Source organism: Heterodontus francisci, chromosome 46 (genome assembly GCF_036365525.1).
Source record: "Heterodontus francisci isolate sHetFra1 chromosome 46, sHetFra1.hap1, whole genome shotgun sequence".
Classification (NCBI taxonomy): Eukaryota; Metazoa; Chordata; class Chondrichthyes; order Heterodontiformes; family Heterodontidae; genus Heterodontus; species Heterodontus francisci.
This window is the reverse complement of record NC_090416.1, coordinates 13,257,152-13,274,237: the sequence shown is the minus strand read 5'-3', so window position 1 is coordinate 13,274,237 and position 17,086 is coordinate 13,257,152. Positions and strand designations below refer to the sequence as shown.

Below are 17,086 nucleotides of genomic sequence, written 5' to 3'. Positions count from 1 at the left end.
AGATAGATACAACAGGAGAAACAGAATGCCGACGATACAGTTGAAGCAAGAGATGACTACAATTTTTAACATCGCTGTGCAACACCATAGTAGATCAACTAGATTTTTCTGAGCAGAGTTTTCGTTCCATTTTTCTAAGCTGTTTAATCCCCAATTTATTTTTGCCAGCTCTTGTCCAAATGAGACAACTCTGAAAGACTCACACTGCAGCTGGTCCTCTTGGAAAGGTGGGCGCACGCTTCTGGAAACTTTGAGCCAGTTTGAGCAGCTGCCAGGATCATCCTTCTGCGGCTCTCTGCTTGGGCTTCCGGAGTCGGCAGATCCGTTTGCTCTCTCACTGCTGTCGTCGTTCCTCTACAGACAGTGCCGTGCGCCTCCGGGAACGCTCTGCGGTGGCTGCTCTGTTTGAATCCGCACCAGGTGCATTCGGAGAGAGTGAGGCCTGCGAAAGGTGCTATGGGAGTCGCCAAGCTCGAGTGCACCCCCACCACCCTCCCCGCCCCGCTGCTCTCCAGCCAGGGCTGTGTGCTACTGGAAATGTCGGGTGGGTTCAGAGACACGCAGGCGCTCATCTTCCTGGACCTGCTCAGCCAGGCGCAGACACTCACGCTCCTGCTTCGGGCTGCACCGTCCGCTTCTGGCAATGGTAGGCGCGGGCGTGCCTGCACTGCTGCCACCGCTGCTCTGCTTCAGACAGGAGTGGGCGCTTCCGGAGGCGTAGGATGAGCTGAAGGGGTTCTGAGGAAGGTCACAATCCTCAGGTTTGCCGCCTGAGCCAGAGCGATGACCTTCCGTCGGGGAGGGGGGCGGGGGGGCAGGCTCTTTCGGATCCATCAGTCAATTTGCTTCCTGCTCTTTCGCTGCTCTTCAGAGACGAGCTCTGGCGATGAGAACAGTTGGATTTGACCCAGATTGCGACCACATTGTTCTTACTGCTCCCCAGACTGAGAAGCACCCAGTATGGCAGGGTGGATTTTCTGAACCCCTTACAGGGCAAGGAAAGATATCAGCCAAGGTTTGGTGTTGAGAAAGAATAAATAAAAAGATTTATGTACAAATTTTAGACCCCCCCCCACCTCAGAAAAGGACAATGTCGCTACAGTGAGGTTACAGAGAAGAGCAGCAAGGATATTTCCCCTGTCTGAGAGCATTGTGCTGTTTAGACTTGATGCAAATATTCATTAAGGAAGGCACAATGTGTTTTGAGGCCATGAGGTTGGGTAGAACTAGGGGCTATTTAGAAAGGGAGAAAGCAGGGTTTGAGGTTGGATAACCAGAGGGCGATTGACCTGTGGGACTGAGGACCGCCTCATACAGAGCTCCAAGAAAAAGATGTTGGATGAGTTTTTGAAAAACAAGATGAACACAGCACATGGAAGGAAGACTAATTAAGTGTAGGTATATAACTGATGGATTTGGGCCTCGTTTGATGGCCTTTCTCAGCCTGATTATGCAATGTTGGCTTGTTAGTCTCATCTTTACACCCCCACCTCCCACCGATATCCGATTAGGCCCCACTAACCACAATTTAAAAGTACTGTCAAATTCTTCTCAGGGACCAATCTGACCCTCAGTAGCAGCCTCTTGCTCTCACTGTTAAGGCCTATAGGAACAAGCCCCACGTGATAGGCCCTCCAGTTCTGTTGCTGGGGGATGCGAGGGATCAGAACTGATTGGGAAGGGGGGGGTTGCTGCTGTTGATGGTGGAGTACCCGCCTGCAGCAGCACCTGAGAGACTGAGGCTCCAAATAATTCGCCAGGCCAGGCCACTGCCCTCAATGCAAAATGCGTTCCCTTTTCTTCCCTGGCAGGGCTACCATGACCAAAGGTCGTGTGGCTGTCCCAGTTTTCATGTTCAATTCTTGACCACTAGCACCCATGCCATCTACCCACACCCACTGGTCCCCATCCTACTTGCTATACCCCATATGCAAACCCCTCTCCGAACCCCCAGGCTGGTTTCCAGTTTCTCCCCGGTCAAAACATGATGGGCCTGGAGCAAACCAGGGCCACAGCTATGGCGTTGATCATGAGTGCACCAGTCAGTCCATGCACAGACACCACAAACACACAAAATGATGCAAATTTTAGCTTAAAGGACACACGAGAGAGAGCGCACAAGACACAGAATGAGCCAGAGAATGAGCCGCAGATTGGGACAGAAAAAGAGAGAGAGGTCGGAGGGTGTAGATGATCAGAGAGACCCAAGGTTTCAAATACTTAATCCCCAGAGCGCAGGTAGATAGTCATTAAAAAGAGGCCAACAGCATTTTGGCTTTATAAACAGAGCAAGGTGTATGAAGACTAGGGAATAATAAATCTGTAGAAAATAAATGGTTAGCCCAAAGGTAGAACACTGTTATGTCCCATTATCAAAAGGAGATCAACACTGTAGAACACCACAATGCAGATTCACCAGGATGCAAAAATTAGAGTTATTGGCAGAGCTTTAGAGATACTGGCCTGATGTCCAGTCGAGCTCTGACAGGGTGAACTGGGGAACAACTTATTTTGCCTAGTTGGGGAATTGTTTACAAGGAGTCATCAATTTAAACCGGTCACCAAGTGGGGGAAGCAGTTAGGAGACATTGCTTCACTATTGCTGCACTGAATTCTTTACCACAGGGTGGAGGGCGGGCGGGGGAATGAATTTTGAAAAGCCTCAGCAAAGACACAGGACCTGCTGAGCCACAGTGACCACCTCCCCTGTTGTAGATGTGGAGCTGCACAGTCTTTTCAGACTTAGAAGCGTGCCCCTGGGAATGTTGGGCTAATCCAAGACAACACTGGAATCACGTTCACACAGGAGCTGTGCTTGAATCTGTGCCAGGGGACAGCGGCGGGCGGGCACACTCCTGCGGGTGCTCCTCTTGAAGCCGCGCCAGGCACTTTCGGAGACAGCAGACCTGTTGGGGCTCGCACTCGCTCCACTGTTGATCAGTTAATGACAGGCACTTTGGCTCATTTCGGTCAGTATCCTCACTTCCCCTGCCCCTGCTCTTCAGGCTGAGGGGTTTGTCGGTTAGAGAGAGATTTGGTCCAGACTATGGCCCCGATGGTACGGAGATGTACCTGGTACCAGAGGCTGAGTTGTTGAACAAGGTGCTGACTGAGCCCTTTATACTACAAACTGGATAAAGAAAATCATCTAGAGGTTGATGCATCGCTCGATATAAATAATTGTGTCTATCTCATGCATTGGTCCTTCCTCCATTTATTCCCCCAATTCAATTACAGAAATTGGGTTGGTCCTTGATGACCAACTGACCCATTAGTGATCATATAAGGTGACAGCTTTTAAGTGAAGGCCAATGCTCTCCTGCTCCGTGCACGAGTCAGGGAAACAGCAGCAGTCCTGCCAAGTTTCACTCAGGAGCTGCTGCAGCCCACAGCAAAGGCAGAATGAGTCAGGATCAGAGCTGCTGGTACCCAGCGGGAGGAAACGGTCAGTAGCCCACGCATCGCCCACTGAACGCAAGTGGCTCCCTCTTCATCACTGGCTGCTATCATTTCAATGGAGACACAAACCCACGACAGACGTTGGCAGGAAGGAATTATGACTCTTTCCAGAAGTCAGCCTACATCTTGGCCTCAGAGCCTGCCAGCACACTCGCCTTCAGCACCCTCCTCCCTAATCATCACAGCCCTCGCCTCAGCCACCTCCCAAACTGCAGTCTCCACTTTCTCTCCCTCACTCGTGCGGGTCATGGTGGCTCCCAGACACGTAGATACCACAGTTGCAGACCCAACAACTGGAAAACCACGAGAGTAGAAGGACCTCCCAAACCCAATCCCAGTGCATTGCAGGCCCTTGGCTATTCCAGAAAAAAAAAGGTAAGATGAAGTCAACTGAATAAATTCAGTACAGGCACACGTGAGAGACACAGAAAGGAGAGAGACAGAGAGAGAGACAGAGAGAGAGAGAGAGACATCTCGAGGAGAGAATGGAAACATGGTGAAATAAAGGAGAGTATGAGACGGCCAGAGAACAGGAGGGGGTGTGAAAGATAAAACATGACTGAAGTGGGTGTGACAAAAATGAGTGCAGTTACAGAAGGGGAGTACTATTACAGTTTTTCCAACCGTTAGCAACACCATGGTGATCAACTAGTTTCTTTTCCCCTTTCTTGTAGTTAGTTTCCCTAAATTGTATTTCCCAGAGTTTTATTTTGTCAGCATTAGTCTAAAAGACACAATTGCAAAGATTCATGCTGCAACCGCTCCCCTTGGCACGTAGAGGCACGCTTCTGCGAGCGTTGGACTAGTTCGAGGAGACGCTGGGGATCGCATTCTTCAGGGTTCTCTGCTTTAATCTGTGCCAAGCGTTTTCGAAGGCGGTAAGCTCGCTGGCGCTCACAGCCCCGCAGCCGCCGCCGCTCTTTGATCAGCAGCGCGCGTTTCTGGGCCTCTTCGGCGAGGCGGAGGCGTTCCTGTTCCCGCTCCTCCTCAGCGAGGCGCAGGCGCTCCTGCGCCAGCCGCCGCTCCCTCTCCAGCTTTGCCGCTTGCTTGCGGAGGCGGCAGGCCCGCTGCCGCTCGCGCCCCCGCTCGCGCTCCCGCTGCTGCCGCTCCTCGGGCGGGGCCGCCCGCTTCTGGCCGGTCCGGGCCAGCTCAAAAAGACGCTGGGGGTCGTGCTCCTCCGGGTGCTCCGCTCGAAGCCGGGCCATGCGCTTGCGGAGGCGGCAGGCCTGTTGGCGCTCACGCTGCCGCAATCGTTGCTGTTCAGTCAGAGGCGGGCGCTTTCGTATCGCTTGGTCAGAGGGCTCACTGTCCTGTTGCTGCTCCTCGGATTCAAAGCTTTGCGGTAACGGGTGTTGGCTTTGCCCAGGATTAGGGTTAGACTGTTGCTGCTGCTCGTCAGACTGAGGGACTCGTGGCGAAACAGGCTGAATTTGGTCCGGATTTGGGCCACACTCCTGTTGCTCCTGAGACTGAGATGCACCTGGTACGAGAGGGTGTATTTGTTGAACACTATGCTGGACCCCTTACACAACAAATAAAGAAAACACCTAAATGTTGGTGCATCTAGCTATTAACACGAGACTACATACTGTGGCTGTCGTGACCGTCCCTCAATTAACTGCCAGCTGGATGAATTACTGTCAACATGGTTAGCAAATGACCAACCATAACACTCAAGGGAATTTCAATGACCTCCTGCCCAGTGCAGCCCAATGGGAATAAAGACAGCCCTGCTGAGATCCCCTTGTCAGCTGCTGCCTACTGCAATTCAGGTGTGGTGGGCCAGGAGTAGAGTCACCAGATGCCAGGAGAACTCAATCTCCAGCAACAGTGGTGACAATAGCTCAGAATCCCCAATATCGACCTGTCGACTGCCATGACCAAAACCTGCACCAGACTTGAGCTGTTATAATGACTGCTGCAGGCCCCAGCGACCCCCTACTTCTCACCATTCCCTCTTCTCAGCCCAGCCCCATGCCCTCACTCACGTTGCAGCTTTTACTCTCTCCCCTGCACGTGGTGCAGGGGCACCCGTGGACGCATCAATACCTATCTGGAAGACTACTACTTGGCTCAGAATTAAGAACCCTCCCAGCCCACGCCCCATCATATACGCCCTGGGTGCTTTTTTTAAACAAAAAAAGTGAAATAAAAAGACAATATACCACATATAAATGATGTAAACAAGAAGAAAATATATGTGAAAGAGACAGATAGAAAAATATACTGAAGGCAGAGCAGGCAGGGAAGCAGCGACAGAGACAGAGAGAGAAAGAGACGGAGAGAGAGAGACAGAGAGAGAGAGAGAGACAGAGAGAGAGAGAGAGACAGAGACACAGAGAGAGAGAGAGAGACAGAGACAGAGACAGAGACAGAGAGAGACACAGAGAGAGAGAGAGACAGAGACAGAGAGAGACAGAGAGAGAGAGAGAGACAGAGCATGAGTGAGAGAGAGAGAGAAAGCACAAGAGAGAGACAGAGAGAGAGAAGACAGAGAGGGGCTCAAAAAGAGGGAGAAAAAAAAGAGAGAAAAAGAGAGAGAGAGAGAAAAAAAGAGAGGGGAAGAGATTTGTTAGTCCCATTTAACTTATCTTGCTTGCTTCCCACAGCAGCTTATCTGGAATTCATTTTCAAGATTCCCAGGGTGACAATTTAAAAACATGCAGCTGGAAACAACACCACACGTTATCATCTTGCCAACACTCTACAACTTGGTATCAAGTTTTGTCAGCTCGGTATTCGAGCCTGCTAACGGGTTTAACACCACAGGCCGTCTTTGAGGCTGTTAAATTTTGTTTGAGAGAAACAAATAGAAGGTGGTTTAAAAAATGATTTTGGCTCAGTGTGTGCGCTTTGTTATGTAACTTGATGCCAAGGACATGACTTGGCCACACGAGAACTCAGGAGTAGAGGCCCTGTGGCAGATACTCATCCAGCTGATATGGTCCAGCACCACTAACGACATGACGAATATATTTCTGGGCGCCTCAGAACATTTCTTTTGAAACATGTATACACATTGACCTCCGGTGGTGTTACACCTGGGCAGCAAGAAGGCAGGGGACAATTAGCTATGGCATACAGATAGAACTGAGTTCCCATTTTCAAGTCCGACACTGTAGGTCTATTTTTGTACAATGTGTTAATCTTACATTATTTATAGCCAAGTTTTTTCTTCAAAAAAAAAAATTGAGATGTGGGTGTCACTGGCAAGGCCAGCATTTATTGCCCATCCCTTATTGCTCGAGAAGGTGGTGGAGAGCTGTCTTCTTGAATATAACAGAGTTGTTTGCAAGGCCATTTCAGAGGGCAGTTAAGAGTCAACCACATTGCTGTGGGCCTGGAGGCTCATGTAGGTCAGATCAGACCGGGTAAGGATGGCAGATTTCCTTCCCTAAAAGGACATTAGTGTGCCAGATCCTTTTTTTTTTAAAAAACAGTCTGGTTGTTTCACGGTCACCACTGAGATTAGCTATTCATTCCAGATTTTATTTAATTAATTCACTGAATTTTAATTCCTCTGCTGCCATGGCAAGATTTGAACTCATGTCTGCAGATCATTAGTCCTGGCCTCTCAATTACTAGTCCAGTAACTTAACCACTATGCTAATGTACACATCATAAGGAGGTCACATTCCTGGCAACCTGACATGGAAGTAGAGAAGCCTGGAGACACAAAACTGAGAGGCTACAGCCCCGTCACTGGCATCTGGGGGAAACTGCAGCGTGACAAGTTCACATGGGCCATTCCCATTAAAAATTTGGGCAAACTCTTAAAAAACTATTATATAGTTCGGTGCTTTTAAAAAACCCTCAGGATATTTTTCTTTGAGAATGTTTGATGGAATTCATGGAATTCAATTTTTAGTCCTCCGTCATTGCCACGTGGAAAATCAAAGTCGGTGCCAATGGTTCCCTCGGTATAACACAAGGGAAAAATTACATTTAATCAGCATGGTGCCCGAAAATAGAAAATATTAATCCTTCAGAAGAATGCCCTTTTATTAAGCTTCACAATAACAAAATTAAGTCCTCGCAAAAAACTCAATTTGGCAAAGCTCAAGTCTCAGATCTAAGATTCCCTGCCTCATGGGTACGCCGATGGTTATTTTTGTGGTTGCCGATTAGTTGATACTTAACTAATCACATTCTACAAAGCCGACTGGCAGTGTCAATGACCACTGAACCGCAATATGTGAGGGCAGAATGGGAATTTGTCGGTATTTTAGTTACAGTGACATGACAGCAGCTGTCCCAAGCTGACTGTCTGACGCTCCACTGCTCTCCTGGGCTTTTACCCCAGTCTCAAACCCACACCGCTGCCCCAACCAGTATCACCACTTTCTTGCTCAACTCTACCCTGGACTCTGTTGACAGCGTCTCCCAACCCCCAAATTCTCGGCTCCCCCGCTCAGCCAACCGGGCCACCATGCTGATGCCATGTTGGGCCCCAGGAGCAGGGCAACAAAGTTATTCCCCAAGACCAGCCTACCTGCTCCCCAACCCATCCTCGTTGAGACTACCCAGCCCGAGCCATACTCTGGGCCTGGAAAGTCCCTCCTCCTGCGGCCTGACCAGTCCGGGCCGCACCAACCCCCCCCCCCACCTCCTCCACGCACCCCCCCACCCCCAATTCCGTCTCCTATGCTCAAACTCACAGCAACTGCAACCAGACCCAAACCACCTGCAGCCGATCCTGAGGATCTCACATAGCAACGGGACATTGATAAGACAATGACCAAATATAACTGATCATAACAATGAACCATTGGGACAATTAAAATGGCAGAAGAACCCATTATCAGGACCACAAGATAGTAGTCACCAGAATAGTCAGGTTAATAACGCTTCATAAATACCGAAAGACAGAGCGCCCACTCTCGCACAAATAATGCAGTATGAACACAGTTTTTAACACATTAATGGAATATATACTAGTTAATCTCCCATGCTGTGGCTCACAGACAAAAAGAACACAATGCTGAACTCCCCTCCAATTCTACGTCTCTTTCCCCCTTGTTCTCACCTTCTGCCTGGCTTAGACACTACACTACACCAAATCAAAGTACTCTGCAAGCTTGGGACCTGCTAACCCAAGTCTCAGACGCGATCTAATGAACTAAATTAAAAGATGTACAAACCAAAGCAATTATAAATTGAGAGCCCTGGCCCCAGTTCTTTTCGCTTTTAAAAAAAAACACAAAACCCCTTCAAAATGTACACAAACAGCAAAGGAAATTCAGCAATTTGACAAACAGGCTTTGCAGTTTCTGAGGTGCAGATAGGAGATGGTCAGTCACGAATGGCTTCCGAACTGCTGGCGGAGGTACACAAGTAATGCAGAAAGCTCCTAAAATCAAGCAGGGAAAAAAGAACGAAACGAGCAATATTTCCAACCGTCCGCCAGCGGACGGCGTCAGTAGACGAAGCGTAGTGAAGAAAAGAAAGGTCCCAGCGCAAGCAGGCAAATGATAATGACAGCATCGCAAAGGATGAACAGCAAAAAGAGGATGCACAGCAAGCAATTTTAAAATGAACATGACTTATATTTAATAAGTTGCAATTACCACCACTCCCTGCACTACAAACCCAGCCTTGCCGTAACAATGACCCGATTACATACAGGAAGTACACAACACATAAAATCTATCAGATGGATCTGCGGGGATGGGACAAGCAGGGATATTCGGTGCTACAGAGCTGTAGAGAGACTTTGGGCAGATTGCAGAACCAGAAGCCACTACCCCTCCCGCCAATCGCGACATGCTACGCTGGGCCCAGAGATCAGTTTCTGGCACAGGCTTTCCCGGCTGACGGCTGCAGAACCCCCCAGATTGAAATGGGTGTGCCCCCAGGCTCTCCACGAGAGGCAGCACTGCAATGATGAAAACTGGCATCAGGCGGGTGCGGCTCATCACAATTCACATGCAACAATCATAGTTCATGGGACACTGCAGGCAAACAATAAGGAAAGCGCATTTGACAAGGGGAAAAGGGACTCGGGTGATCTCCTCCCCACTCCCCCTCTCAAAAAAAGGCGCACACATTAGTGATGGCTCCAAAAACATCTAACCTCATCGACACAGACTCTGCTAGCTACCTCAATCCAAAACAAACCCTCTGCTCCTAACCTAACCCTCAAAAGCTTTTTTGCCACCCAAGGGCTCCGCACCATCCCCCCCACAACCTCCCCCCCGCACCCATTCCTCCCAGCTTCGCTTCCAGGCGACCTCTGAGTAACACCACGGGAGATATGCTAGGATATAAAACAGACAGCAATGCAGTCGCACAATTGAATGAACCCAACAAGGCCACAGCAATCGCTAGCCAACTCTCAACTGTACAACTTGTCCTCAGAGCCTTGCTCCGTGCAAGATAAATATGCTGGAACAATACAAAAACAGGAGGAAAGTGCACTCTGACTGTGCAGTAAAAACCCTCAGACAGTCCCCCTGCCCAACCCAAGTTCACAAAAAGCCTCACGGGAAAATGGTCAACAGTCAGCAGCAACGTCTAACCGTCTGTATGCCGGTGTCGCCATGTTTGCCAGACGGTTAGCCAGGGACGAAAGACTGGCGGTGGCGGGGGTGGGGGGGGGGTGGCGGGCGGCTGAATTGACACTCACGATTTTTTTGTTCTTTACACACCAAGCTGATCTCTCTAGCAACAGGCTGGCAGGTTTCAACTTATGCTGATTTGTCGCTATCGGTCAAACCTGTGGTACAAAATCTGCAAGTGTCGGGGAGAAAGGAAGGGGAAAAAAATTGCCCACGGTGCGCATTGTGGGGAGGACAGGCCACAGGTGAGAAGTGATGCCTCCATACAGTCGAATAGCACACCGAAACTTATCGTAAAAGTCTCGGACATGAACAATGGTTTACTGGAATGAGTAGTCCAAGACAGGCCAATAACTCAGCGAGAGAGAGAGAAGGGAAGAGAAACTAGGAGAGGGAGAGGAAGAAGCTGTTGCTACATGTTTTAAAGGGAAATTTCATTCCAAGCCAGTTTGCTTGCTATCCTATTTAATTTTCTCCCTGCGCACCACAATGCACTCAAGTGAACAGTTCATTAGGAACATGGCCTTCAAACTCTCTGCTGCCTTCTAGGCTTTAAAGGCATGCTGGTGCTGGTGGCTAATGTCAGCAGTTGAGGAAAATGTAGCCACCAGATGCAGCCAAGCTGCCTCAGAGAATGGGAAAAGTTCCCTTTAAGGCCGTTGTGGCTGTGCACGTGTTGGGGGCGCCTAGAGTACTCAAGCCAGTTCAAAGCACAGTGGGCGAAAAGGGTCACTCTGACCCACCTAACTAACACAGGGCCACAGTCTCTCAGAGCCGATCATCCACATTTTATCAGTGGGTCCGTTCATCATACAATAGCAGGCGAGTTAAGAGAACAAGACTGTAAACAAGAAATCTTACTGCATTTTAAATGACTTTTTACAACAACCTTCTCCTTTAGGGATGCACTACATTCCTCATGGTTTGGACACAGTGGGAGTTGCAGACACAGAGGTGGAGGGACAGAGGGAGCTAATTGGCCTACTGAGTAATAAGGTTTTGTTAACGCTCTCTTTGAAAAGCAATTTCAGAAGAGAACATGCTTCCAGTAATTCAAAGTGTCACATCAAGGACAATAAGTTCAGCAGCAGAGCTAGGTGCCAGACCAGGCATGCACATCACAATGCCAGAAAATGAAGGGCTTCAATAGGGTCCGATACACAGGAATTTCGTTGTCATCTCTCCCCTTCCAGTGTAATTCTACCTGCGCCAAGCTTCCAGAGCTTGAAGTAGCCAATCTCCACATGAGCCGTGACAGCGCTGGTGGGCTATTCAAACAGGGAGGACATCACAGCCAAGCCCAATCGCTGACCTGCCCCTGATGTCCACACACCACGCACAGCCTTTTCAGATGTCGTTGGACGGCTAGAAAAAAAAGAGTGGTTAACTTTTGCTGGCTGTATCAACACAGACCCAGGTGAGGTAAGGGGGATAAAAAAAAAAGGTCGCGGGATTTTAAACTGAGGCCAGTGTTGTCATTGACAGCAAACACAAAGGGATGGTAGACCCTGGAAAATGCATGAAGTGCAACTATCAGCTCACCAAATCCCGAGGCTTTTTGTTTGCTTTTTTAAGCTGCAGACAACCAAAGTCTTACTGTGGGCGACACCACAACCCAATGTGATCAGGCATCTCACCATCAAGGAACAAAACACAGCTTTACATCCAGATGCAGCTAAATCAGGATGCACTACAGCTGCACCTGCCATGTTAGGAATAATGTACGGATTTAACAGCAAGCGTGCAGGGAGACTTCATACGCTAACCTACCTGGTCCATTGCTCCACATACCTGGCACCAAAGTCAGAGGTTTAGTTTGGTATGGGGCTGTTCCCTGACCACCCTGTACATTCAGCACGATCCCAACTGGATTCTGTACAGATCTCAGGTCTTTCACAGTGAAACCCTGAGGAGAGGAACAGAACACAGTGTTAATCTGCAAATTACTTTGGGGAAAAAAAACATTCGTGAAAACGTGTTTTTAAAAAAAACAAAATCTGACCAAGACTTAAAGCCAGTGTTGGTAAAAATGCAGGAATACGGTGCGCAGTTTTGGTCTCCGTACACAAAGAAGGACATACTTGTTCTGGATGGAGTGCAACGCAGGTTCACTAGACTGATTCCAGGGAAGAGGGGATTGTCCAGTGAGGAGACATGGAGTAGAATGGGCTGATAGTGTCTGGAGTTTAGAAGAACGAGAGATGATCTCATTGAAACATAAGGGGCTTGATAGGTTAGATGCTGGAAGGATCTTCTCCGTGACCGGGGAAATCTGGAACATGGGGTCACAGGCTCAGAAGTTGGCCATTTCAGACTGAGATGAAGAGAAACTCCTTCACTCAGGAGGGTTGGAATTCTCTACCCCAGAGAGCTGTGGATGCTCAGTCATTGAGTACGTTCAAAACTCAGATCGATAGACTTTTGGATGCGAAGGGAATTAAGGGATATGGGGGGATAATGCGGGAAGGTGGAGGAGCTGAGGTAGAAGGTGATCAGCCATGATCTTGTTGAATGGCAGAGTAGACTGGAGGGTCGAATGGTTGCCTCCTGCTCCTGTTCCTTAATGCTCAAATTCACAAAAAAAAAAGCAAAATCTTTACAATAACTTAAGTACTGGCACTATGCTCGGAGCAAGTCGGAAAAGACAATTAAGTATGATGTGCCGGGGTGAGGGGGTGGGGGGTCAGCAAGCAAGGTGAAGGGATTGGATCCTGGGATGTCTGCACTTTACATAAAGGTGGTACACGATAATATCTATAAGACACTGAAAGCTGAGCAGGAATTGCATGCAATATGCAAACGTCGCACGTGCTCTGACTCACTGTCACCAACACCAAATTACGGGCCCCCACTGGGTGGGGGGGGGGGGGGAAAACAAAAAAAGTGAGCTACAAAAATACTTGGGCTTCACGACTCTCACCGTGTAACGCGATACGATTTATTCTGAAAGCCACACACCCATTAAGAAAAAAAAACAATAGAATAGCATCTTATGGGAGCATCATCACTACAAGGGTGTCAATGATCCCAAAAAAAGGGTCGATGCCACATTCCCAGGGCAACAAGGAACGTGGTCCTGCCGGAGAATAACAAATCAATCAGCAAGTTACGTTTAACCTTCCTGTACTGCGCTGTGGAGGTGCAGAGGTGCAGGAATTGTGTGGGGCAACACTCCGCGCTCAACGCAGAACTAATGAACTACTTGGAGGCAGACAAATGTACCCGTGGGGTAACTCTCCCTTCCAACTCCTCCCTCCTTCCATTGGGAAACTTTCTGGTTTCCAGTCAAACCCCTTCCCAAAGAACAGGCCTTCAGAGCCTTGCAAGACATTTAACCCATTTTTTAATTCTTTTTCTTTTTTCTCCCCCCTCAGTACTGACCCTCCGACGCACGGCGCTCCCTCAGTATTTACACTGCCATCATTCTGGTGCGAAATTTGATGGGGACAGTGAAGAGGGAGCTTTACTCTGTATCTAACCCCGTGTTGTACCTGTCCTGGGAGTGTTTGATGGGGACAGTGTAGAGGGAGCTTTACTCTGTATCTAACCCCGTGTTGTACCTGTCCTGGGAGTGTTTGATGGGGACAGTGTAGAGGGAGCTTTACTCTGTATCTAACCCCGTGCTGTACCTATCCTGGGAGTGTTTGATGGGGACAGTGTAGAGGGAGCTTTACTCTGTATCTAACCCCGTGCTGTACCTGCCCTGGGACAAGATACATTGGTTTTCTTTGCTCTGAGGCCATCTTTTTAAGTGAACATATTTGTGAAAGACGAACCTTCCGTCATTAGGTGCCCCACCACCCCCCAGAACTTTGCACAGTGACAACCGAAGCACCCAAGGAGGAGGCATCTTTGCTTACTTGAGTGGTGATCAAGATGGGCTGCCCCGATACGCTGCTGGTTGCTCCAGTCTTTGGATCCTGCAATACTTGCACAGCAGTGGGGGAGTACATTGGCGGAACGGCCATTTGTGACCCAAGGCCCGGTGCATTCTGGGCTACAATCAAAGGCTGACCGCCCGAGTTCAACAGAGAACCACCAGCTGAAAAGAAGAGACGGCCGTGAGCACTGGACTGACAACCAATTCAAACATCAGATTCAAAATTCCCAACAACTGACCCAGAACAAATAACCGAAAATTTATGTTGCAACTTTTATATGAAATAAATACTGTGTGATAGCTCTGCTGCCACTTTCCTTTGCGCGTCAACTTCCCAGAAACTCGATCACACGTCTGAACAGCTTCTTTGCTGTGGACGTCCTCGTGTTTAGCACTGGTAAACATTGACCACCTGTGACTGGGCATATTCTTTCGCTTCTGTGAAGGCAGTTCAACTCTCGGAGCCATCCCACTCACATGTTCAGACCGCAGCGTTTCCCAGGGGCATTTACACACCATTTCAGTTACACAGTTGCACAACATGCTGCCGGGTGTTCCAAAAACAAATGATTAGCTCGTTCAAAATATTAGTCTAGAGCTCCATTTTAAACCTTTTCCCAGTTCAATAATCAGAGAAACACTGCAATATTTCCGGTTTCCTCCCACAGCCAAAGACTTGCAGGTGATAAGGTAAATTGGCTGTTGTAAATTGCCCCTAGTGAAGGTAGGTGATAGGGAATAAGGGATTGCTGTAGGGTTAGTATAAATGGGTGGTTGTTGATCGGCACAGACTCGGTGGGCCGAAGGGCCTGTTTCAGTGCTGTATCTCTAAATAAATAAATAAATTACACCAAGTCCCTTCAGGGAAGCAACCAGGTTTGCTGCTTGATTAACCCTTTTCACCCCAGTCTCCAAGGTGGTGTCATCCAACTGCAGCAACTGGCCTCAGCACCCAAGTTAGGGAGGGGAGCTATGGTCTGCAGTGCACTGCCTGAAAGGGCGGCGGAAACAGATTCAATAGTAACTTTAAAAAAAGAATTGGATAAATACTTGAAGGGGAAAAATTTGCAGGGCTGTGGGGGACAGAGCGGGGGCGGAGGTAGTGGGACCAATTGCCTAGCTCTTTCAAAGAGCCAGCGTAGGCACGATGGGCCGAATGGACTCCTTCCGTGCTGCAAGATTCTAACTGCCTTCTAGCTGCACGTGCCGACGCTGGAAGAGGCCACGTAATCTGTAACCTTGACCTGGCACCCAGACATTGCAGAAATAACGTGGGGCAGGAATGATACAGATCATACAACTGTAAACACACAGGGGTTAGTAACCTGCACAAGGAGTGTGGGTAATGAAATCACTGCTGCCATTTAGACTGAACCCTGGGCATCGAGGAACTGAGACACAATTTGCCTTATGCACAAGCACGCAACCAACTCAAGGCTGCATACCGGTCTCACTTATGACAAAGGACTGTTAAGCACGATCCCAATTTTCAACACAATTCCAAATCCACTTCAATTCTGTTTGGATGGGAGGGATTTCTATGCAGCTGTTCACGAGATAGACACAGGTAAGGTAGGTCATTCTGTCCACTCAACTGTCCAAATGTTTTTACGCTTCAGTTTAAAATTCAAATACATTGTCCCACCATGACCAGAGTGAGAGGGGAACAACTTGCTTTTAATTAGCATCTTTCCTGAGCTCACACCACTCCCAAAGCACTTCACAATTAATTAATCACTTTTGAAGCACAGGAACGTGGGCAGTTTGCAGAGTCAGGTCCCACAAATAGCAACTAAATTAACGGCTAAATGTGAGGCGGTTCGCCCAAGGAGAAGCACTGGCTAAGACACCAGGCGGGCTCAGCTGGGAGCCGGCACTCCCTCAGTACCAGGCTGAAGTGTCAGCGTAGATTGTGGGCTGGAGTGGGGTTTGAACCTCCAACCTTCTGACTCTAAGGCCAGAGTGCCACCCGAGTGCCCCTTTTCTCTCTGTCTCTCTCTCTCTCTATGAAGCCTTCAAATGGAGCACGGATCCCATCACAAAGCGGGAAAGCCGTCTTCATCACTTCATCTCCTGCGCTGGTCTTGATCGCCTGAGGAGGGGCTCGGAGAGGAATTTTTCCAGAGTACTTTCCCCCCCTTATTGGCCCAGAGCTTTTCTCCTTTGTTGTGAACCTCCCAGGAGGTTGGGGGAGTTGGGGGAAAAGGCGGGGAGGGGAGGGAAGAATTGTTTAGTCATGATGCTCCAGCCATCATGGTGTGCGATAGGCATGATGGAAGAGCTGATTCTTCCTGCCAACCCATACTGTATGTTCGAAAGGTGCCATCTTGCCTGTAGCAGTACTACCTGCAACAACTTGCATTTACATAGCACCTTTAACATAATAGAACATCCGGGGCGCATCACAGCAGCGTTACAAAGCAAAATTTGACCCCGAGCAACATATAGAGATATTAGGGACAGGTGACCAAAAGCTCAAAGAGGTCGGTTTTAAGGAGCGTCTGAAAGGAGGAGAGAGAGAGAGAGACAGAGAGGTTTAGGGAGAGAATTCCAGAGCTTAGGGCCCCAGGCAGCTGAAGGCCTGGCTGCCAATGGTGGAGCGATAGGAATCGGAGAGGCGCAGAGATCTCGGAGGGTTGTAGAGGCTGGAGGAGGTTACAGAGATAAGGAGGGTACGAGGACATGGAGAGGCCTGAAAACAAGGATGGGGAATTTTTTTTTTTTTTTTAAATCGAGGCACTGCTTGACCAGTGTAGATCAGCGACCACAGGTGACGATGGATGGAGGGGACTTGGTGCAAGTTAGGACACCAGGCAGCAGAGTTTTGGATGACCTCGAGTTTACGGAGAGTAGAATGTGGGGGACCAGCCAGAAGAGGATTGGAATAGTCAAGTCTGGAGTTAAAGGCACGGACAAGGGTTCCAGCAGCAGTTTGGGTCGATGAGAGAGAAAGCAGGTACTGAAAAACGCCCCATCTTACATTACTTCCTTTCGAGTTGAGGGGAAAATTGGAGGCAAGGGTTCTAAAGTAGGAAACAAACATTACTCACTAAATCCAGAAAAGGTTTTTGAAAAAGATTCCTTCACTTACTGGTGGTGTTTGAGGAGAGGACCGTTAGCATAGTTTTTTTCCCAACCTCATTATTCTGTAGATCACCAATGCTTGAAGGAGCAACTCCAGTCTTAATAC

At 48.8% G+C, this 17,086-nt stretch overlaps 1 protein-coding gene across 1 annotated transcript in view; it reads right to left on the bottom strand.

The window, feature by feature from the left end:
* pogzb (pogo transposable element derived with ZNF domain b) overlaps window positions 1-17,086 on the bottom strand; it is a 72,995-nt gene that overhangs the window by 43,076 nt on the left and 12,833 nt on the right. The window contains exons 3-10 of the mRNA XM_068022706.1: window positions 16,988-17,086; window positions 13,877-14,058; window positions 11,787-11,922; window positions 4,187-4,939; window positions 3,696-3,815; window positions 2,797-2,930; window positions 609-738; window positions 204-442 (exon numbers count right to left, since the gene is read on the bottom strand). Coding sequence (XP_067878807.1) covers window positions 204-442; window positions 609-738; window positions 2,797-2,930; window positions 3,696-3,815; window positions 4,187-4,939; window positions 11,787-11,922; window positions 13,877-14,058; window positions 16,988-17,086 — 1,793 coding nt within the window. The remainder of the gene's footprint in view (window positions 1-203; window positions 443-608; window positions 739-2,796; window positions 2,931-3,695; window positions 3,816-4,186; window positions 4,940-11,786; window positions 11,923-13,876; window positions 14,059-16,987) is intronic.